Source organism: Phyllostomus hastatus, unplaced genomic scaffold, assembly GCF_019186645.2.
Source record: "Phyllostomus hastatus isolate PE091 unplaced genomic scaffold, TTU_PhHast_1.1 phas_contig_40, whole genome shotgun sequence".
Taxonomy (NCBI): Eukaryota; Metazoa; Chordata; class Mammalia; order Chiroptera; family Phyllostomidae; genus Phyllostomus; species Phyllostomus hastatus.
In genome coordinates, this window is record NW_025333872.1 from 96,390,708 (window position 1) to 96,414,029 (window position 23,322).

Consider the following 23,322-nt stretch of genomic DNA (forward strand, 5'->3'; position numbering starts at 1 on the left):
ACAACTTCTATGAATTCCTTAACTCAATATCTCACTTAATATGAAATGCTTCTGCGATATTTTCCCTTGCAATTTCCTGCCTGAAGTCTCTTGATTCTAATCATCTATTGGAAGCCAAACCGTAGGCCAGGATGTAATTGTCGGAGCAGAACAGATTTTTCCAATCATGTACATTTTGTTGATTAAACCAAGGTACTACAATGCAAGCTTTTGCTAAACAACTAACATTTAAAGAGGAACACCACTAGGACGGTTTTCTATCTGGACAGCGCCGGTGATCCACGGCGGAGTTTGAAATAATAAATGCTGCCCCTGTCTCTCGGCCGGCCTCCTCTGTCCCCTCGGGAAGCACCACGGAGCAGCGTCCGGACCCCCGCACGGCAGTCTCACTGGTGCAGAGATGCTGCTCGCGCCTTCTTGCCCCATTGAGAACGGACGCTCATCCATCTGTTCAGTGCAAAGGGTCAAAGATTTAAGGGAGCAGCGTCGCTGGAATCGGCAAAAGCCGATGAGAACGCGAAAGTGTCTCTTCCGTCAGTCACGACTGTTGAACCGCAAGTGGATCGTCAAGTGCGTGGTGCCCGCTCCCGCCCAGCGCTGCTCTGGGGGTGCCAGCTCTGCCCTGAGCAGCCCCCCGCGGGATCGGGGGGGAAGCAGAGTGTGCTCCGTGAGGCAGTTGGTGCGACTGTCTGGACCCGGTGGGATTGTGCGCGCGGACCGAACTGAAAGCTGGTTCCAGCCGGCTCCCTCGTGCACATTAAATAGTTGTGGGTGTTAAATGCAACCTTAGTCTATTCTTCGAGGGGGGATGGCACGAAATATCGTACAGCTATCGCACAAACAGTAGCCTATTTAATCTGTGCACAATCTATGAGAATTGTTTTTTTAATGCCTTCTTTCGGCCCCTGTCCCTCCACACACCCTTCACAGGGTGCGACATGGTTACCCGCCCTCTCCATTCTGACTCGGTTTCCCTAACTTCCATCTAACCACTCCTCTTCTGCCTGCTCCCTCCCCTTTTTGTCCCCCGATCACCTTCTAAAAACGCGACCGCTGGCCCCTGGGACCTGGCCCTGGGACCCCTGCGGTGACCGTCCGCAGTCTACTCTGCGTCTTCCGTCTCCAGTCCTCGCACGGCCCGGGGCTGGGGGCTCCTGCTGTGGGAGCACAGCGCCCACCCGCTCCTGGATGGCCAGTCCCCGCCGGCACTCAGGCCCTCCCTGGAAGCTTCACCCTGACCCTCACCCTGACCCCTCTCCCACTCACGCCTGAGCCCACCCGGACCAGGCTCTGTGTCCACAAGCAGCAGGCGTTTGCTGCCTCTGCGCCTTTGCCCTGCTCGCCTCTCTGCACTGAGCTCTGCTCACTGACGATGCGCGAGTACCGCCCAGGTGCTCACGCGTGAGCACTCCCGTCCTAAAATGCAATGGCGCCTAAGGTTTATTTTGTGAGACTGGCCACATGTGTCTTCACGTCACCCTGGTTTACGCACTTTCTCCATCACTAGATCCTGACGTCCCTGAAGACAGGTGTTGGGTCCTACTCAACCTCCCTTGTCACCCAGCAGAGCGGTTTGCGCATAGTAGGGACGAGATTAGTATTTATTGAATCGCCATTTTAGTGAAGTTTATATAATCTCTCTAGGAATATGGTCACATAAGTGACACTAGGGCACTGACTTAATCGTTAGTGACAAGAGAGAATCTAAGAGTGGGTTAGTGGCAACAATAAATAGTCCTTTCACGGGGTAAACAGACGTTGTAAGGGGAAGGTTCTAGACTTAGTGTTCAGGCCGCGCTGAGCAGTCTCTGAGATCATAACCCTCACGGGACTGCTGTTTCACGTGGCATCATTTCGTGGCTCAAACATGGACGTGAGACCGGACGTTCCACGAGGTGCATTCGGGACCAGGGTCCCTCGGAAGGAGTCACGCTGTCCCCAGTGGGCACCCCCTGGACAGCCGGGGACTGGGGTTCTGGCTCTTTGAAGTCGCGCTGTGATTGTTTGTGCTTTTACAGGCTAACAAGAACCACAAGGCATAACGATACCATAGATTAGATTTTACCAAAGTAACATTATTAAAAAGAAGGAAAAAATATCTCCAGGAAAGTGTCCTTAATTATTCTGGAATAATCGAGCAATAAGAGACACTGCCAATGCCTCTAAAAGTCCCCACATCAGGCCATTCGCCTCATTAAGAACTAATTAAAGCATCTGACCGCCCAGGCACTGCAGGAACTGTCTTTAAATCGGCAGTTCCTACCAAACAGAGCTGGCGAAAGCACGGAGCCCAGGAAGAGCCCCCCGGAGTGGAAGTCAGTGGCAGGACTATCCCCCCCCCCCCCGCCCAGCACACAGGCCCAGGGTGGCTCTGGACGCTCTCAGCCTTGAGGGAGGGCACATCGCCTGTTCTGGGATGGGGGGATGGCGGGGTGGGGGGCGGCGCCACAGGAGAGCGGTCTGGCTGGGAACAAGCACTTCCGCACGAAGCTCCCGGGTCTACCCACCAAGGCCGGCCACGGCCTGATCGGGTGGCACGCTCCAGGGGTCCCTGGAGAGCCGGTGACCGCTCAGGCCTCTGGGAGGCATGCCGAGGCCCCTGGGCCGGGACACTTGGTGTCCCACAGCGATGCCGGCCACCGGAGCGCCCGTGCCCGCCGCGGGCGGGCTCTCAGCCTCTCAGAGGTCATCAGGAGCTTCGACTGGGCAGAAACAAAATTGCATTTTAAAAGTCACTGATTCAACAAATACGATGAAACACAATTTGGAATACATGATCTCCAACAGGCCTTTCTCCCTCATATGAAAACGTAAAATTTGTTACCACACGCGAAATAACAAGGCTGCAAATGATTTTCTCTAGATCTTACCAACTTGAGTTACAGTAACATACCTGATAGGACTCCAGTTCATCTGAGATCTAATCATTCTTTGATAATCTATCATTTCATAGACCAAACCCTGACTTAAACTTCACAAAACGTGGTGCGTGTCTGGACTTGGACAATGACGAAGCCGGCTCCCCTCACCCCCCGTGTGTCTCCCTCACCTCCATCTAGAAGGTGCCGCCGGCGTGACGTCGGTGCAGGGAGAGGAATCACAGGACGCCCTCCTCCCCACCCCGCATTAGGTCACATCTACTTCAGGGACCACGGCGACCACAATTTCTCTACGAAGAAGGCAGTTCATCCCTCCTTCTCATTAATCGAAGGCGAGGTGCAACCTGCCGAGAAGCCCCACGGCATTTTCCTGACATGTGTGGCCTCTCGTCTGTGTGACGTGCTGCCTCGCTGCGGCCAGAGTGACCTGCCTGCAGCCGTGAGCACCGCCAGGGACAGAGAGCAGGAGCTGTAACGGTGGACAGCACCGAGCCGGGGGAGGACAGAGGCAGACCAGAGAGGAGGACAGACCGGCTCTCCGCAGAGCAGTGACGCCGTGTCTGGGAGCAGCCGGGGAGCCACTTCTCTAGGCACAGTTTGCATGGGAAGAACCATCTAGAAGGGGACCCCAGACGCTGCCGCTGCCAGGGCAGCCCCGTCTCGCGGTTTGCTGACTCTGGGAAGCCGAGCTCACGTAGTCCAGCAGTGCTACCAGGGAGCGTGTGAGCCAAAGGCAGAGAGCACCCCCCCCACACACAGCATCCTCTCTGTCCCACCCCACCCCACCTCCTCCCGGGGCCCCACAGCCTCCCTGTCTGCACCCTGTGCATGCCCCCGCCGCTCCGGGCCCGGCATCCTGACGAAACCCACCCACGGCCCTGGGAGAAGAGTCCCGCTCGGTGACTGGCTAACATTTACGGATGCGCACGCGCGGAACTGGGATGACAAGGAGGGCGGCGATGATTTATGTGAAAGGACGTTTGAAGACGAATAAGTTACGGGAGGTTGAGAAACGCTGCCCGTGCAGAAGCGGATGCGACATTTGCTGAAGTGTGAAACACTGGTCGCCGAAATGCTAGGTCAGGTCCAGTAGCAGTACAATCGTTGTGATGTCACGGTGGCCCAAGGGAACCATTTATCAGGAAAGGTTCCGGTTGCCCGTCTTTGCACCGTGTCTACGGAGAGCGGGCACACTATGCGTGGTGGCGGTGCCCTACTCTCCTCGCTGCTCTGGGCTCTTGGCACACGGCAGAAGAAATGAAAAAGTGCTACCATCTGGAATTCAGAAATTGTACCTATATTGACACATTGATTATAATGACGCACAGCAGGAAGGGTCGTGAGGTCACGGTACGGTGGCAGAAAGCCCACGTGCCTTCTGAAGCCTTCCACCGAGTTTACTCGAACGTTGCAGAGAGCCTTCTACTGGAAAAAGAGTGACATTAATTTTGAAGCATAATATCAGAGGCTAAGTGTTTTCTATACACTATAGGCCTACTCTGGGAGCTGAGTTCTTTGCGACCAAGATCCTGGAACATCTACTGAGGGGACCACATCAACATCAAAGCGCCCCCTATGGGAACGTCATCTCCACTGCGTCCTTACACGAAGACAGTCTGAGCCTGGAGTTTCAGCGCAGACCCCCGCAAGTGTGGGCATTTGCCATCGGCGAACAAAGTCATCCAAAGGAGAAAGAAACGGTGGCGTGTCCACGTGGCCATCCCGACCTAACGCGGCCATAAAATTACTATGAGCGGGATCCTAAAATGTAAATGTAGAAGCCACGGCTATAAAGTGTCTGGAAGAAAACATAGGAGGGTATTTTATGACTTGGGATTATGCAAAGGTTTCTTTGACAGCTCCGGCAATAACCATAAAAAAAGTAATAAATTTAACATTTAAAATGTCTGTTCATCAAAAGATATTAAGAAGGTGAATTAACAACCTACGGACTGCCAGAAAATAGTCATAAAGCATATATGGGACCAAGTACTGGTATCTAATATATACACGGAAGTTTCTGGAAAGATATATATCTTTCCTAATAACCCTGACTGAAAAGTGAGCAGGACCTGTGGACGGAGGCAGCACTAAAGAAAAAAACACGCATCACCAATATGTCCGGGAAATAGCGCCTGCCGCTGCTGCTCATGAATCAACCCCAGGGAGAGCCCACTGCGCACCCACCCGCATCATGGTGACAGCTCCAGAGGCCGCAGAGCCATGGGCCCTCCTGCTGGTGGCCGGGAGTGACCACCGCTACAGCCTCTGGGCAGACACTGGCCTTCCTGATAAAACTAAAGACACAGCTCCCCTTTGGACCAGCAATTCCACTGTGAGCCGGGCATTCACTCACGAGAACTAACAGCATCTGCCCGAAATTCAGTCACATAAAAGTGTTCCCAGCAGCTTCATTCACAATAGTCAGGACCCGGAGACCAGCAGCCCCACCCACAGGGGAATGAGCACTCTGTTCTGTTCGGTGCGGCCATGCCCACGAAGCTGCAGGCCACTTCCTGGAGCTGCCTGCCTGTAGACACTCCGTGGCGCGTCACATGTGGTGCCCGCGGCACTCGGAGGGCCCAGCAGATGAGGCCTCGGGGTGGGGGGGCCAGGGCACAGCGGGGGGTGGGTCTCCGGGTCCCCACACATCGCGTCGGCGGAAGGCTGGGTCCCGCCCAGTGCTGGCGAGGCCTGGGTTTGAGCCGCAGCGACAGCGGCGGGTGAGAGCAAAAGTCGCTTTAACGATGACAGTGATGCCGTCCCTGGCGTGCACACACAGAGACCCAAGTCTGTGTGTGAAGCCCTCGCTCATCACGTGGAACACGCGGTGCCCGAAAGGCACCAGGTGTCGCCCGTGAGCAGGCTTGGTGGCGCCGTCTGTCCGGACCACTCTCCGGTGGGGATTCCCCCACGCGGGACTTCCCATCCACTCCGTGTCCGCGCTCGAGCCGTGTCTTCTACTTTCCACCGCCAGGCACGCGCTGCGCTCACCCCGTTGTTCTCTGTTCTTGTTCTCGTCGCACACGGCCGGTCCCCTTCACGTGCAGCGCATCCTCGTCCAGCTCGCTGGGTCTTCCAAAGACACCTTCCACACAGGACGTCGCTGTGCTCTTCCCGTCTCCCCCCACCCTGCCAGGCTCTGCGTGCTGCTCCGCAGAGACGAGAGAGAGACTGCGCAGGGAGTGGGTCTCAAGCTAAATTATTCTTTAGGCCGCGCGTGTGTTGATCAGAGTTAGAGTTGCAAGGAACCGGAGCCAACCCTGGCCATCATACGTGTCACGTGGGCCGTCACCTCGGTGCAATGAGAACCTCCACATGTCCACCTCCAGGCCGAGGTCCCAGCGGTCACAGAGCAGAGAGACTCTCAGGCCAAATGAAAAGGCTTCAACCGCAGGTTTTAAAAAAATCACATTAGGGCATGGTCTGAGAAGGAGGGGGAAATGAGAAAACTGAGCGCATTTAGGAGGGGACGTGATCAGGATGGCACCCCCAGGCAGAAGGGGCCCTGGGCCAGCGGCCGCACTCGCTCTACCAGAGTGACACAGGGACAGGGTCCACCTGACCACAGCTCCAGCCTGTCCATCAGCTTAGTGAGCAAACATGGATTCTGTGTTTTCTGGGCAGAGGAACCCCGGCCCATAGATCTCCTCTTTATTCTTCTAGACCTACTCCTGCACCTCCCGGGTCGCCGTCTGCCCAGAGGGCTCCCCGCACACAGGAGGCGGCCAGGGCTTCAGGCTCTAGGGGATTTCGGATGTCGCCCATCGGCCCCTTGCCATGCGAGGTGTAAACGTTCCGGCATCTCCTCCCACGGCGGCTGTGGGGAAGCCCGCCCACAGGCCCCCCCCCCCCGCCTCGGCTCCTGGGGTCCTTCAAAGCAGAAGTGCTCCGGACCCTTTGAGGACCGCACACAAAGGCGATCATGGTCACTCTCCACACTTATTCCTCAATGACAGCTGGAGGGATTGTAATTCACAATGTGTTAGTGTCTTAAATTTAATTCACAAGTGAATAATTACTCTATTATTGGAAACAATTAAAGTAAGGTCCTGTGCAAACTTCTTTTCACCTGCTTCCAACCCTGTTGTTATTGGGTCATTTCTGCCAACGTTTACAACACAGCTGACTAGTTACTCTTGGCGCTTGTATGCTGACTAGAATAAATGATTATATAAAAAAGGATTTCTATAAACGCGTTTGTATTTCATTGACAAAGTTGTGCCTTCCGCAACCGCGCGGCCTCAAGCAAGTCAGATTTCCCTCCCAGCAACACCACACTGCACCTGGCTTTAAATGGGGGGTGGGGCAGGGGCGGGGCTTCCTCACGTGGAGAATCACGGGCACTGGGGAGGCGGTCACTATGCGAATGGGGAACCGCAAGGACACGGAGAAGGAAGGAGATATTCAGGAGGGAGGGGGTGGCTTCAGGGCGTCTCCTGCCACAGAACCTAGTCTACGGCCAGAAAGGACCGGAGACGGCTTCTGGGGACACCAGCCCCCCACGTCTCCAAGCTGCACAGACCTTGCTCAGGTCTGCCGGATGCTCTCCTGGCCCGGCGTCCTTGACGAGTCTCTTTGGAGACATCCCAAACCCTAGCAAGTGGCGCCGTGGGGGACGGGCCCCTCTGTGTGGCCAGCACCCTCCTCCCTGGCCTCACTGCAGGACGGGGGAGCCTGTGAGCCACCCCGACTCAGGAGAACCAGAGACTGCTGCTTCCGAATGTTCACGTGCCGGAGTAGACGTGCTTGAAGGGATTCAGTCTGGTGACAAGACAGTAGCCTGCAGAGGTGGGCCACCTCCGTCCCGGTTGCAGAGTTGTCACCCCTGCCTGGGGTCAGGGGACGTCCTGGCTGCTCTCTGGGCCTCGCTGAGGTCTGAGTCCCTCCGGTGTGGTCTCGCACCCCTCCCTCCGCATTTCGGCAGCACCAAGGAACGCCTGCGCGCTCTTCTCCTCCTCCTCCTCTTTGTCCTCATTTTAGGAGAGACACCTAAAATTTTACAAATCCAGATAAGCTCATCTCATGGCCCCAACCAGAAGCTCCTCAATCAGAACTGCCCAGTGGGATTCTGTGATGGCAGGAACGACGTGTGTTCATCAGGGACCCTACAGTAGCCACCGGACACCAGTGCCCAGGGAGCCCTCGAAATGTGGCCACGGTTAGACTGAGGAAGTGCTCACCTGTATTGCATTTTGATTCATTAACATGTAAAGAGCCACGCAGGGCTGGTGGCTGCCACGTTGGGGAGCGTGGCCGTGGGCAGCGTCCCGCTGATGAACGAAGGCAGGTGACCCAGAGCGCGCAGGCACCCCTTCAGCCAGGCGGCAGGCATTCAACGGGCAAAGACGGACGGACGGCACAACCGGGAAGTTCTCCAGGACGTACAGTCAGGTGGCGCGGGGCGCACGCCAGCACCGCCCTCTCCCTCCCTGCAGCACTTTGCCAGAGCTTCTTCCCTCTGTGAGCTGCCGCCCCTCCTCACTGCCCCTCTACCCCGACGCCTCGGGGGGTCAAGAGGCCCCCTGCCCCTGTGCTTCCAGATGTCGGAAGTCTGCACGTTTCCAGCGGAAGGGGCAGCGCTGAGGAGTCCTTGTCTGGAGATCCCTGAGAAACGTAACACAAACCGATTTTCCCCCCTTTCCAGCAGGACCAATCTCAGTCTCCTCGACGAGGCATCTGTTTCGAGACGGCGATACATAAAACTGTCATAAAACCAAAGGACAGCACTGCCCACCTTGGTCTTCTAATCTGATGAACCTTAATAAAGCCTCATCTAATAAGGCAGAATGGACATTGTTACGAAATTTGTATCGGGCTCTGCTTGACTGAACATATAAATTGACATTTTCCCTAGATTTGTGCTATTATTTAGCATATAATTCACCTAAACTATACACCACAGCACATTTTCCAATCTTATAGATTTTTTTTTCTAAACTCATTGGATTTTCCAAAGTTCAATACAATACACAGTGATTCGAAAGCAAACGTCTACTAAATTTTCAAGTTGTAGCCGATAAATGTGCAATGTTTATTTCCAATAAATGACAGACCAGGGCCGAATATAGAAACCGGCAATTGTACAGACTTACTCTCCCACCCATTCTCCTTCCAAATCGTGGTTCTCCAAACAAAAGAAACAAATACTCGCGGCCGAGTAGACCGCTCCAAAGGAGCACTGGAGTCACTGAAGGCCTCACAGAGAGTCGGCCATCAACTAGGACAACAGGGAGCAGGACGAGGCTTCAGGTTAAGAGCATCTAATTCCATGTTCTCTATGCCCTTCATTACAAGTGATTTCAAAACCTCCTTCTCGCCAGGAAAGACGGGGAAGTAATCGCTTAGTCTAAATGCCAGCGGCTCCGTGCCGCCGAGGGCCCACCTTTCAGCTAATTTCCAGCTCTTATTATCTCGGCGCCGCGAGGCGGGGTGGAAGGGAGGGCTGGGGCATCTGTACCGCGGCATTTAGCAAAGGACGTGTCAGCGGCACCCGTGACCTCCACGGGGACGGAGCCTCCAAAATATCAATCAAAGGAAATAGAAGAACATCTCAGAGGAAGAGAATGACAGCAATCCTGCACACTTAAAATATTGTACATGCCTTGGGGGCTCTGCGGAGCAAGCCGTGTTAAAAATAATGATGTGCCAGCTGAAGGTGCCGCAGCCTCTGTTAGGACGGGAACAATGAATGCAACGGAATGAGAAAAGCCTGAGGTTTTCTTCAAACTCTGCGGGTTCAAGCTTCAGCCCCACTGCATACTGTGTCTTTGGTGATTCCGTTCCTCTCTATGAATCTCCCAGAATTTTCACAGGTATTAACGGCAACGGCGATGCCCGCCTTTCCAAATTCTCACGGTTGCCGTGCAAATCAGCACAACGGGCAAGGACGTGCTTTCTGAGTTGTTAAAGGGGCATGGGTTTGGGTTATGAGACATAGAGGTTTATGTGAGAGGTTTCACCTAGAGCACCCGACACCGAGGGAAGTACCCCAGGCAGACTGAAAAATCTGAAACCCAGTGACAGGGTTTCCAAAGTGCGCTGTGGCTTCAGAGCAGTTTCCGGTTCACAGCCAACGTGGGTGGAGAGTACAGCGTCTCCATACCCCCCACCTCCCCCGCCCCCAACACCGGAGGCAACTTTTGAAACCCCTGGCCAATCCGTGTGTGCGATATTTGGCCTGTTGGAGGTTGGGTGGAGATCATTTGGGAAGATAACGTCTCGGCTGAAAACTGCATCACGTCCACGTGTCAACGCAACGGGACGCCCCCGCCCCCCGCCCCTTAATCTTCCATCCAGAGCGAGGGCTTTGGCGGAATGACTCCCCGAGCTTGACGTGGCCCGTCTCCAGTCGGTCGGGGTCTGAGTCCCCACTTGGTAAACAGAGAAGTTAGTCGCCTGCTGGTCACAGTTACGTTGGTCACACCTGTGACACCCAAGTGTGTTGGAACAAGTGATGCCTGAACGTCCCTCCTTGGAAAATCGGAAAGAGCTCCATGAAGACTGTGTACCTGCTACCCAGGAAGACGGCGTGAAAGGCTGAGAAGATTTGAGCGTAGAAAACATGGGGGAGAATCGGGGAGAACCCAGCTGCTGGGGAAGGAGGCCTCGCGGGAGATGACAGAGACCTTGCCCGCGGCGGCCTCTGAGCACCTGCGTGACAGCCAATGAGGCGGAGTCTGTGTTTCACGCTGGCCAGCTCCTGCGAGCGCAGACACCTCCCATGGCAGCTAACCGGTCCAAGCAGGACGTCTCCCTGCCCCCTTGCTCTCAGTCTCCCCACTGTGCTCCAGCACTGAGGCAGAAGGGCCCGAGGGGAGCAAAAAGTGGGGCAGAGCAGGGGCTCCCAGAGGGGAGGGAGAGAAGGACGCCCCTCCCTGTCCCTCCGTAGGCGTCCGGCCTAACGCCGGCCCTGGCAGAGCAGGGCGGGGGGAGCTTTGCGTTTCTCACGGCACCGGGCACTGTTATTTGCAGGACCGAAACTGTATTTGACATTTGAAGTTGTCTGTGTGTCCCGGGAGAAGCTGCCACCTGCTAGCGGCCACGGCAGTGCCTCTAGGAAGGACACAAATGCAACGTCAGCGACGGGGGTGCTGCACGGACACCGCCTGACGGGCTGGGCAGCTCCAGTTGGGGAGGTCCTTCCGGGAACTGCCCGGAGCTGCCTCGCCGAGATCCCCACCAGGCATCAAGGCTCTGAGGCGCCACAGGCCCCGCTGCGAACAATTCTGTCTTCCCAGTTCCCAGCTGGGGGCGACCGCACCTCTAGATTCTCCGACCTTGACACCATCGCCATCCCCCGAAGGCGTGCCCATGGACATGACCCCCCTTGACCACTCTGGCTTCTTCTCCGGAATATCTGGGTCGACCCCAGTCTGTCCACACAAGCCCGATCCAAGTTCAACAGCGGTCTGCTGGTGCCGCCCCCCGCACATGCCCTTTCTAACTGCGATTTTCCCTCTGCCCTCCCCCCATACCGCTGCTGACCCTGAAGCTGTTCGTAGAAACGTGAATTTCTCAGCGGCAAGGCAATGCTTTTAGCCTTTCTTATGTTTGAAAGTCATAGTTTAGCAGAGAAAAGAAGACCTAAGAAGCGAATCCTGTTAGCTGTTTAAACATATGAAGAGCTGTCAGATGGATTTTGTTCTTTTGTCAAAAATCACAGCGAGGAGTCGTGGCTGAAGACAGATTTCAGGTCAAATAACCATCAGGAAGAGTTCTGTGAGTGCAAACAGCCGACTGGAAAAGCAGCGACTCCTTCGTTATGAGAGAGGGGCTCTGGCAGCAGACAGACACCCGAACACCGAACACGCATGAGAGCAAATGTGGTGTCAGGAGGGCGGGCAGCTGGCGGACGACCAGGCCCTCTCCCAGTCCAGAACAGGGGGGAGGCCGAGGCGTGCGGACTGTGTCGTCACATGCTCATTCATTCATTCATTCACTGCACCAAACACGTCTGAGCCCACAGCGCCGTCCTGGGCATCAGCATTATGCCAGCCACTGACGGACACGGTGTCCCAAACCGGGGACCCGAGTCAAGGAATGGAAGCCAAAGAGGGGTATCCCAGTAACAGTGTCTTAGATTTTGATCACATGCCATTTATTTTGTGGGTACATGTATGTGTACATATGTATATTCACATACACATGTGTGTGCACACATGTACATCCACGTATGTGCACACGCACACATGTGTGTGCACATATATGTACATATTTACACCTGTACACGTGTGTATATATGATCTTTCCTATATCTCATTATGCCAAGCATACAAATCTTAGCTTTACAGCAGCATTATCACGTAGCTGCCAGTGACACCACGTTGGGTGGCACTGACCCTCTACCTGAACTGCTTTAGAGAGACTCTCCGGGTTGGTAATGAAGAGGAACAGCCGGTGTTTTCAGCACATTACGGGGGAAAAGCTCATCCGTCACTGATGGCTGTACCTGATCACGTTAACCGCGGGTCGCGTGCCAGGGAGCAGGTCGGCGTGTGCTGATTCGGACGGCTTTCTGAGTCCTCGGAAATGACCGAGGAGCAGCTGGAGGCAGGAAGACGGTGCCGACACTGCAGAGAACTGGAGGCCTTTGAGACCAGCTGGGAGCAGCTTAGCCGAATCGCACTGGCGGGCGACGGTGGGGGGTGGCTGCGGGCAGGGCTCCGCCGGGGGCTCGAACCCCACCCACACTACGCTGTCCAACAAACCAGGGCAGCTGACTAGTCCGTTCAACAGTCCTACTCCACGAGAGCCTCCCCGTTAATTTCCCCCATTTTCTAGCTTTTGGGTACACCGGGACCCTTCTGGCTCCTCTCCCCTGAAGAAAAACACGCTTGCGTGCCTCCCGACCCAGCTCCTGAACCTCCTGGAGGGTGGGGGAGAGTCCAGCACGTTGGACTCTTTGCGGGAAAAATCTGTACAGCAAAGGTCTGACCCCCACTCCCCCCACCCCATCCCCAGTAAGGAAATGAAGGAAACTCAAAGTGGGCGCTTCCAGCAGGGATCTGAACTTGGGGTCACCGCGGTTCATTCAAAGCTTGGCTTTTCTGTCACTGCGGACCCACGTGAAGTCAGTTAACCTGTCCACTTCCCATCCGGCTTCAACGATGCGTTTATGCAGGAAGCTCGAGATTCCCCAGCGGAAGGCACACGCGTGCGTACATAGCAAATCTTCTGGAAAGAGCCGTGAAAATGTATCCCAGCCCTGATCTGCGCTGTCTCGTAGCAGGTTTCTCGGCGGGACTCTCCCCTGCACCCACACTGTATTACAGCTGGGTAATGCTCTCTGCAAAGCATCGGCCAAGGGTCTACCGTGCAGTAAGATGAGGCTACGGAACCACTTATCCTTCCCTGGTGAGGTTCTTGAGCCATTTACCTCTTAGGCAAAGGGCAACTACATTATCCTGGTACCCTAAAGATCTAGTATTTAATTTCTACAATCTTCGATACAGCTTCTAAATGGTGGGACAGATAATGTATCAGTTTCATTCCACAGCAAACCAGGGAGCTACATCTTTGTGTAGAAACCAATGCCGAAACAACAGTGGCATTTCACACACAAAATGAGTTCACGGCTGCTCGCCTCCCCAGGGTAGCCATCGTGATACAAATAGAGGATGCAGCAGCAGGATTTAGACTCAGAAATGACATTAACGAGCTCACCAAAATCAGCCCAGATGAGTGTGCGTTTACAAACACGGCAGCCCTTGCCCTTCGCCCACCCATGGCCCGCCGCATCCTCTCTCCTTATTAGCAGAACTCTCATTGTGACTGGAAAAGCGATGGGCCCAAACCAGCGCAATAACGAGGCGAATCTGAGCTAATCGCAGCTGTCCTTTGGCCTGTGGAAAGGCCTGGCTTCTCCAGCTTCCTCGGTGATCGCGAGAGCCTGTGTGACGGAGGAACTTACGAGCGATGAGATGCACAAAGAAGCCGGCAAAGAGGTTTCTAAAAATGTGTCGATGCCGTTGTTTCCTTTTTCCAATGAACAAAACCAGCATGGCTGCCCCCATCGCGCTGGCCTGCCTGCAGACTGATGCCAGAGGCCAGCGCTGTCCATGGCGGGGGTTGGGGGGCAGTTGCGGGAAGGTGGGGGGTGAAGGAAGCTGCACGCAAGGCAGCTGGCGCGGGAGACGACCGGGCGCGCCCACCGAGTCACGCCTCTGCCCCGAGAGTTCCTTCTGCCGCCTGTGGGCAGCGCTGGTGACCAATGAAGAAGGCGGCCTGGTTTTAAAACACGACACATTGAACTGAAGCCGAGAATCAAATGTAAAAAGCATCTGAAAAACTTTCTGTGCAAAAAGCCCATCTTTTCGTGTCTGCTTTATGGATATATTTAGGGGGTGGCTCTGTCAAAACATTGGACGTGGTCCCAGCGAATAGTTTCTCTGGTGAGCGGTTTGCAGGTAGCGTCTCCCACGAGGGAGAAAGGAACGAAATTCCAGGCAGCTACACCCGCCCCCCGGGACCACCCGCCCCCGGGACCGGGCCGGCGGCGCTGCCCAGGGTCCTGAGGGCAGAGGGAGGGTGTAAGGGGGGCCCCCATGCAGCCAGGCCGAGACCCCACCCAGGCGCCGGTGAGAAACCCACACTGCCCACGCCCTCCTCTCCCTTGCCCCTGACCCGTGCGGCTGAGGCCAAGTCCGGGAGGCCAGTCGGTCCCCTCCGTCCTCGTCTGCTCCCGTCTCCCGCTCCTCTCCCCCAGAGCCTCGGCCAAAACAGGAGGCGCCTTTACGAGCCCTTAATAAAACAGTCCCGCGCTTTTCCGAAAATGAGTGTCTTCCAACGAATAAGCTGCCTGCTGCTCCTGCACACGCGTGCTCTGTGGCCGTGTGGAGGGGCTGGTTCTGGGAAGGGCGGCTCATGGTCCTTCACTGAAAGCTGATTCACCCAGCAAGAAAAGGCCAGTTTGCTTGCTGGAATCGTCTGTGAAAAATGTATTTGATTGTTTGATTATAAAGCCTGTAGCCAGGTCTTCGGTTCTCTAAGCACTTGGGAACCCGCCCTGCCCCACCCTCCGCACGTGGGCGCTGGGCCTCCTGTCTTTTCCTGCTTGTGCCGATTCCGTCCAACTGCAGCATAAAGGGGCGGGGCAAAGGATTTTCACACCTCAGATGCTTGGGGGGAGACGACATGGTCCGACTCACACTGAGACGCCTTCAAAAGCTGTTGCATCGATCCCCCCCGGCGTAGGGTGCCAGGGACGTCACAGCTGGTTTAAAACCACATCTGGGGTCAATGGGTGAATCGTTAACAGATGAAATGGTTGGAAATTTTTACAACATTTCTGGAGAAACAAAATCACTGAGATAAAGATAAAAAAGACACCAGTATAGCCCCAACTGTTGAAACGCTGAAGCTTTGACAACATTCATAGAAACATGTGCACCAAGGTATTCGAGAAGAAAACTTTCCTACGAGGAGGAAAAGCCGGGGCGCCCCGGGGTCCGCGGAGGCGAGGCCGGCCTGGTGTTCCGCTCCCTCTGGACCCCAGAGCCTGGGTGTGAGATGAAGCCACAGGCCGCCGACCTGGGGGCCCAACGGCAAAGCACCGACCAAACAGACCGCAGACCCGGCGACACCCTCACCGCCGGCAGATCCGAAAGTATTTCATAGCGGAAAACAATCTGCAAGGCCTCTTTCGCTAAGCTCTCCAAACTCGGGAATGCCTCACGATGGAATCGACAGATAAAAAGACTACCCCATGCTTATCGCTTGGTAAGCTTAGATATATTTCAAGACGTGATTACATGTGAGAGAGCAGGTTTCAATATGAAGAGAAGTAAGTAGACTCCTGACTAACAATTAATCTCTAACAAATATTAACTTTAGGAATGATTGTACATTTAGACTGTATTTCTTAATAAATTTCCTTGCATAAATTGTCCCTAATCTATAAACCAATTTTAAATAGAATCCATCAGGCCAGGCAGGCGTTTTACATCTCCGTCTATTTATTGCACCATTTCTCATCAGAAACCTTTTAGCGCTCATGCTCTTCCGCAGCAGAGCATCTCATTAGAGCGGCCAAGATAAAGCTCTTTTCCGAGATAAAATAATTATAGCGAATGTAGGGGAAAATATCGTCCAGGGTTCTTGGCTACAGCAACCTCCTGGCTTATGAGTCAGTTTAAGACTAATAAACCGAGTGCAAGGGAGAAGATTTTAGTGGCGGATGACCCAGGTTTCCCAGGGTTTGAGCTGGAGGGACTAACAGTGTCTACCTCACCAGCGCTGTGGAGTCCCAGAGGTGGGGGCCCCCAATGGGAGTTCAGCAGTTGCTCTGGTGCAGATTTGGCAGAAAACCCTTCACCTGAGCAAATAACAGTGACACCTAACAGTCTCCGGATGTCTAGAATGTGCCGGGCACCACACACAGTCCTTCACTGAGTTACTGGTAAATCATCGAACCTTGGCTGTGACTTCAGTGACATGCTCACTTGCATTGTACAGCAAGGAAATTGAGACAAAGAAGGTAAGCCGCCTGCCCAGGGTCACCCAGCCAGTCGGTGTGAGACCCCGAATCCATGCCCCCGTGGGTGCAAGGGCCGTGGGGGGCCGTTCTCTCCAGCTCCTGGCTCCCAGGCGGCTCTGAGCCCAGGATGCTCACGTCTGCATGCACTCTAGCTTCTCCTGTTATCTGATCAATAAACGCTCCACTCATAAGATCCTCCCTGTATTTAAAACCTGCGTCCTGTTAGAAAAGCCGGTCCATTTCTTCCTATCCCAGAAGCTTCACCTTCTACAGCAGGCAGCGTCCACCTGGAGTGTGGGCAGCAGCAGTGGGCATGGGGGGTCAGAAGGGCCAGGCCCCTTGTCCGCAATGTGGGAGGGAGCATCCTGAGGCTCGGTGGGCGGACACCTGGAAGCCCGAGGAGGAGGAGGAGGGACCCTCGCAGAAGGACCCCCATGAGCAGACTCTTACTCATCAGCATGACAGTCTGAGGGAGCTTCTTCAGCCCGGGAGATCTTCTCCGCAAGTCGCACTGCCTCTCGCCACCGTGTGTTTGTAGAAGTCGGTGCCGGGGACTCTTTGAGGGCCGAGCTCAGAGCCACGTGGGACTGCGTGCTTGCTTCCCACCCAGAAGGCTCCCTCTGCACCCCGCACACACTCATGATTTCACCACAGGACAGACAGAAGGAACCGCAGTGACAGACATTCTCGTCTCGAGGTTGGCGGGATCCGAGAGGGGAGGGGGAGGGACAGTGACAGCACCCTGTCTCTCGGTGCTGTTTCTTTTTCCAATACGAACTCCTTCTTTAGTCTGCAGTTATTTCCTAAAACCAGTGTAAGCGCTGCACATCTTGGGAAGCCTTCCTTCTCCTGCGCACTTTTCTGGATTGAGAAAAATAAAAGGGGTCTGAGGCTAAGGCTTGGTCAGTTGTCAGGTCGTCCGGGCTACCAGGAAAACAGTGATGACGCAGGTTATTTTCAATGGCCCATCTTATTCTCCGAGAGCACAGTCAGAACCCCGTGTGCACGGGTGAAGCAATCTCCCTCTTGTGTTCACCCCTGTGGCATTTCTGCGCGGCCCCACAAGGTCGGTCTCCGGGCAGGCCGCGGAGGACTGGACGTCTGCCACGTTTTTCCGATCAGCCACTGTTCCCAGTCGCCGAGCGAGTGCTCATTTTTCTAAAGGCGGTTTTGATGAGTGGAAACCCTGGGCAAGGTCAATGTGAAATAAAGAAGATAACACAGTTTGGACAAAGAAGGAAACCTGGTGTCCACGCCGATTCTCAGCTCGTCCCCAAGGTCAGGCGGAGACTTCAGACATCAGTTTTTCCCATCTTTACCACCAAGGCGAAGGGGCCATCCATCTTCCTGGACAGTTTTTCATTCGGTGTGAACCCCGTAAACAGTCTGACCTCAGAGATTGCGTACGCGAGGCGGCTCTTTATCACCACATGCAGATGGTAAAGAGGGCTGAGGAAACGCTGGAATTATGAATAAATTCCCCCGAAACAACCACAAAAAATTAGGAGGTTACTATTAAGACTCATGAAAGGCATGGCACTTGTTGAAGACTTACTTCTCTGGACCAGAAAAAATAAAATCACGTTTTAAAAAATAACCCAGGTGGCTAGGTAGGTTCCAATTTCTCTCCCTGTGTATGAAAAGCCCCCCGTAGAGGTTCCGATAAACCATACCCTGCTCCGCCACAGCCAGTCAGCTACACGAGACCCCTTTTCCTTTTTCTTTCTTGCTCCTGACCAAAGAAAACCGTGTGAGTTGCAGATCTTGACGAATCTCTGGAAAATGAAATTGAGCACTTGTCCGTTTCCTTCCTCGGGGCGGAATCAATGCCTCCCACGTCACTGCCCAGCCGAAGCTTGCAGACGGGCTGGCAGCGCGGCACGCCTGTGTGCGCGTTTACAGTAATAGACAACAATAATACAGCACTGAAGACTTCTGAGTATTCACGTTCCAGCTAGCGCTCCACCCACTGTTCGCGTATCACTAACCTTCACACCAAAAGAGAACCAGAAACCACACCCCGCTCACAGAGGTCCCCGAGCTGACCTAGGTAGGAAGGGCGGAGGCGGGGCTTCTAACGCAGGCGGTCTGGCTCCAGAGTCGCCTTTGCAAGCTTAGGTGCACACACGCGCACACGCGGGGCCTCAGCTGCCACTCACTTCCCCTGCGCACTTGCCACTCGCCGGGCTCAGCGGAGCCCCGCCCATTCGCACGTCACGTGACGCCCCCTCCCCCCCCCCCGCCGCAGTGGGGCGTGGCACGTCTAGACCGCTGCTGCACGCTGTTTTTCCTTTTTGTTTGTTTTCTATTTCGCCCTCATGGAGCCCATTTTTTCGGTGGGAAATATCATGTAAAATTGCACATTTACGGTTTCTCTGTCTTAAAAAGTAGATCGGCCACGCTGAGCTCCCGTAACAACTGGCGGGAGCCGCCTCCTGTCTGTGGGCCGTGGCCTCTCCCACCCGCCATGGTTCTCAGCACCCTCACTGCCCACCCGCGACTTCACCCTTACAGCACCCACGCGTCCGATCTCTGGGGACGTCTGGCGGGGCCCGCCGCGTGGGCAGAGCTGCGCGTGCGGTGAAAGGGGCAGCTGCAGGGCTAACGGGCCTAGCGCACCCAGCCCAGTTCAAACCCCTCATCCACCACCTATAAACTCCTGTTTACTTAATCTCTTTAAGCCTCTTTCTTCTTCAGCCTAAATAGATTTACTAATAGTGCTTCCCTCAGAGTGTTAGGAAGCAATTAGGCGAGATAATCCATGAAGTCAGTTAAGCCCGCAGTTCAATGATGATTGGCTATTGCTCTTTCCATTCGGAACCATGGGGGGTTCGTGAAAACAGGTCACATCTGCCACTGGAGTTTTCGGGAGGGGCTGTGGATCGACGGGCGGTGGGGCTGGTGGCTGCGTCGGAAGGCGGCCGAGGGGAGAGGGGGAGAAACACTCGTGTGGGACTTTGGGACGGCCCGTCTCCCACACAGAAGGGCATTCCCATGACCAGCCCAGAGGAAGTTCCACTCCCAGGGTCAGGACACACCTGGGACCACCTATGGGTCTGTCTTCCTACGTGGGTTCGCCTGTGCAGCTGAAATGTTGTGTCGCACTCAAACACTGAACTGCATTTTTTGGAACTGCGCCGCTGTCCCCAGGCTGGGGAGGGGTTCTGGGACGCCCCTGCCTCAGAGCTCCCCTCAGGGTGTTCCCCGAGCTCCATCCACTCCAGCCAACCGCTGGGCCACCCCGCCCCTAACCCAGGCCTGCGGAACCCTGTGGAAAGTAAACTAATGAGCCGCTTTGCCTTCCATCACATGACAAACTTAATCCAACGACAAACTGTCACGGTGCCGGTGGATAGTTCTGACAGCACGTCAGGCAACACCTTTGTTTTTTTAACATTTGCCTCGGCTCTCTGTGGCCTGCAGAATACAGTCTAAATCCTCCAGCCCTCCTTGGGGCCCGGCGTGGAACCAGGGGTGTCCGTCTACACCTCCGGAGGCCCGGACCCCCCCAGAGCTCTGACCTTTTCTGCCTCCTGGGCTGCGCTCTCTCCACGACCCACACATTCGCATTCACGTCAAATGGAGCCGAGCTCCACGCAGCCACGGTGCTGACGCCGGGAACTGGCTGTGTCCGTGGCTTACACCAGGACTCAGAAACCTCCTCTCTGGAGGGCTCGGGAGCAGGTGTGTCTGGGCCGTGAGGCCATCCAATGTGTCTGTCTGTCTGCCCCTGCCCCAGGGCACCGCGCAGCCAGAGCGTGCTCAGCAGTGGGCGGGGCCGCGTCCCAGTAACTCCCTGTGATGGATGCTGGGGTTTAAATTCCTTGCAGTGTTTACAGGTCACGTGACATGATTCTCCTGATGTCTCCCAACCACTCACAAACGTGAAAAGCATTGTCCGCTCGTGAACTGCACAAACACAAGCCGAGGCCACGGCAGACGCCGGTGTGCGGGTCCCGGTTTCAAAGGCGCACCGCTCGCCGACGATCCACAAACAGCTTTTGCACCTCGCGCTTGGGGAGCACCTCACAGGTAGCAGCCTTACGCGCGGCAACCTCAAGGGGGCAGTATTCGGACAAGCACATACAAACATGTGGGCACCACACAGACCAAGGTAGGAAACAGTTCCAACATCTCAGAAAGCTTGTAAAGACACCCCACAGAAGTCTACGAAACTGCTTGTCTTAAAAAGCAGTTTCTCTCTCCTTTCAGTAGGCCCTGGACCGAAGAAATGGGGGCAAAGGTCCCAGGCTACCTACATGTTACAGTCACGTGGTTTGGAATGACACTGCAGACACCCTTAACCACTGCCACCACGTGGAGGAGTGTCCATGTGAGGGGTGTGGGCGACAGCTGGTCAGCAGCCCCACAGGCAGCTCTGCAGATGCACGCTCCCTCTCCCGGCAGTCTCCGCCCACGCGGGTCCTTACCTGGGCCAAGGTGAGCGTGGCTTGTCCGCAGGTGCCGCAGCGCACCCTGAGCTTCCCTGGCTGCACTCCTCCGCAGGGGCCTTTGCAGTAAACATAGAAGCTGTTGTAGGCCGGTCGACCTGCTGGGGGGAACAAAAAAAAAGCAGAGGAAGTAGCCAATCAATGCGGAATCCAAACTGAGACAAACTTGAGAATTCCCCAGGAGCACTTTGAAACATTCATGGGATACATATTCTGCTGAGGATGCAGCAATTGCATCTGGAAAATCGAGTCTTACGCTCAGAAGGGTGAAACTCTTTTCTTCTTCTTGCTGACAGCCCTGTGACTTAGCAAGGTCAGCGGCCAGCTGCCGAGGTTGCGGCCAAGTGCGCATGTAACTCGGGGACGTGCAAGGCGCCCTTTACGGCTGAGGTTTTCAAATGGACGCGGAATGACGCAGAGACGACCGGAGATTTGGAGCCCCGTGGCCCTGAACTCCGTTTCACGCTCCCGTACACGGTTCCGAGGGCGCCAGCGTTTTCCCCTTAAATTCTCGCCCACAGGGACGCACCAGCCCATCCCCCCACATGAACGCCAGCCCCGTTCGGTGGCTTCCAGCGAAGCCTTTTCCACACACGCGCAGTCCCACATGGAGGAAGGGCCTGGAGGAGCTCAACAGGCGTGTGCATGAGGGGGTACCTTGCATTTCATGGGCGTTCGCCACCTGACACATGCCATTCAAGTGACACATTTTCAAGGGTAAAAGCTGGAGGGAAAAATCCGTAGTCAAACATCTCCTACCATTTCTGGCGAATGTCACCATCCAGGCATAGAATTACTCCCTAAACGAGGGGAATCTTTCTAAATGGTTTCACACCCCCACGGCTGCAAAGAACTAACTACTCCGAAGCACTTACCAGTAAAATAACCACCTTCCTCCATCTCTAAAATGACTAAGTACTTCTTCTAATCCTTAACTTCTTGCTGGGTAGGCGTTACATGAGGTCATGGCATAATATTTCATTTAAAAGTTTACTGTGATCATCAAGAGCATCTAGAAATAATATATAAGAAGTATTTTTGATCATTATGAATGAAAACCTTCAGACTACCAACTGCATCCAGTTCATTGAAAACAATTAGTATAAAAAAACGAGCAAACAAAACCCCCCTGAAGTCTCATGCTGCCCCGTGTGTCTTACTACCTTACAAACAGGCCCTTTGTAGACACATTGAACTGTCACTTGTTTAGCCATCCTTGCTAATATTATAGGTGACAATACTTCTTAAATACAAATCAAATATATAAAAATATAAATGGTTATATAAATATAAATGCACATATTGTAAATGAATACAAATATATATATTTACATGTGAATGAATATAAATCAAAAACTTCAAGTTTCATATTTTTGTCATTTCCTGGCAATATGTTTTATCATCATCAGTCTCCAGCAATTAGTATTTGGTTTCTCGTTTCCCTTGTGAAAGGGTCCGTATACATCTGTTTTTGTATGATAAGAAACTACGATTTTTCTGCCACTTTTTGTAACTTTAGGGCCTTAAAGTGCGAGGCACACCAGGAACAGATAGAACCCTCTATCGAGGCGATAGAACCACCCTAAGAGACGATCAGGGGCCCCCCAGAACCGTGACAGTTTGAACACGCAGTAAGATGAGTGCAGCAAGCAGAGAGGACACTTTGTTGATAAAACATTTACCAGCAATATGAAAAAGTCCAATTTCGTACTTTTTATAACCTACTGTAAAGGTTAAACAATAAAAAAGGAGGAAGAGGAGGACCGGGCCACAGAAACACTCTCAGAGGGGGCCGAGGCCGCGCAGACACCCGCGGTGGTGAGGGCCCATCAGCAGCTCGCTGACCACAGCCGGCCGCCCGGCGGCCTGAAACGGCAGGGCACTCAAGGACTCTTCCCCGTCCCGTGGGGCAGTAGCAGCGCTTGCACTATTGTCTCCACTAACGACACATCCAGGCAGAACCAGAACTGGGGAGCCCTTCCACCCCCTGCGCTGCCGCCTTCACTGAGGTCCCTGAGAAGTTCCTCGGAAAATGCTGCACCCCAATGCTGGTGCCCTCGAACCCTACACCGTGACACGCAGCCAGTGAGACAGAGCTCCCTGGGGCCAGTGCTGGCTGGGCGTTAAGGAAGATCAAGGTCAGGCCAGTCCTGGCTACAGCCAGCAACTTTCAAGCTGCTGGCTCTGTTCGGTCAAGCAGCCGGGACTGCACACAGACTTGAGATCTTTTTCTCAGAATGGCCTCCCCACCTCTTTGGCTACATATCCCTATTTAAAGTTGGCAAGCTTCTCCGCGTGACGCTGGGATCGGGGGCGTGCAGGACAGCGAGGAGGACAAGCACCCTGACGGCAACCTTCTGGGCAGGTCCCCGCGGCCTGCCGGAGGGTCTACGGCACAGACCCTTGAACATGGAGCCCCGACCCCGTGGGAAGCAGCAAGGCTCGGCTGGGACCCGACCGGCGTCTCTGCCGGCGTAGAGCTGTCTCTGGTCAATGATGCCAACCTCGCCCCTTT

At 54.5% G+C, this 23,322-nt stretch overlaps 1 protein-coding gene across 3 annotated transcripts in view; it reads right to left on the minus strand.

Annotated features, from left to right (window-relative positions):
- PRKN (parkin RBR E3 ubiquitin protein ligase) overlaps positions 1–23,322 on the minus strand; it is an 831,387-nt gene that overhangs the window by 464,463 nt on the left and 343,602 nt on the right. For all 3 annotated transcript variants that reach the window (XM_045844065.1, XM_045844064.1, XM_045844066.1), the window contains exon 4: positions 20,787–20,908. In XM_045844065.1, the coding sequence (XP_045700021.1) occupies positions 20,787–20,908 (122 nt within the window). The remainder of the gene's footprint in view (positions 1–20,786; positions 20,909–23,322) is intronic.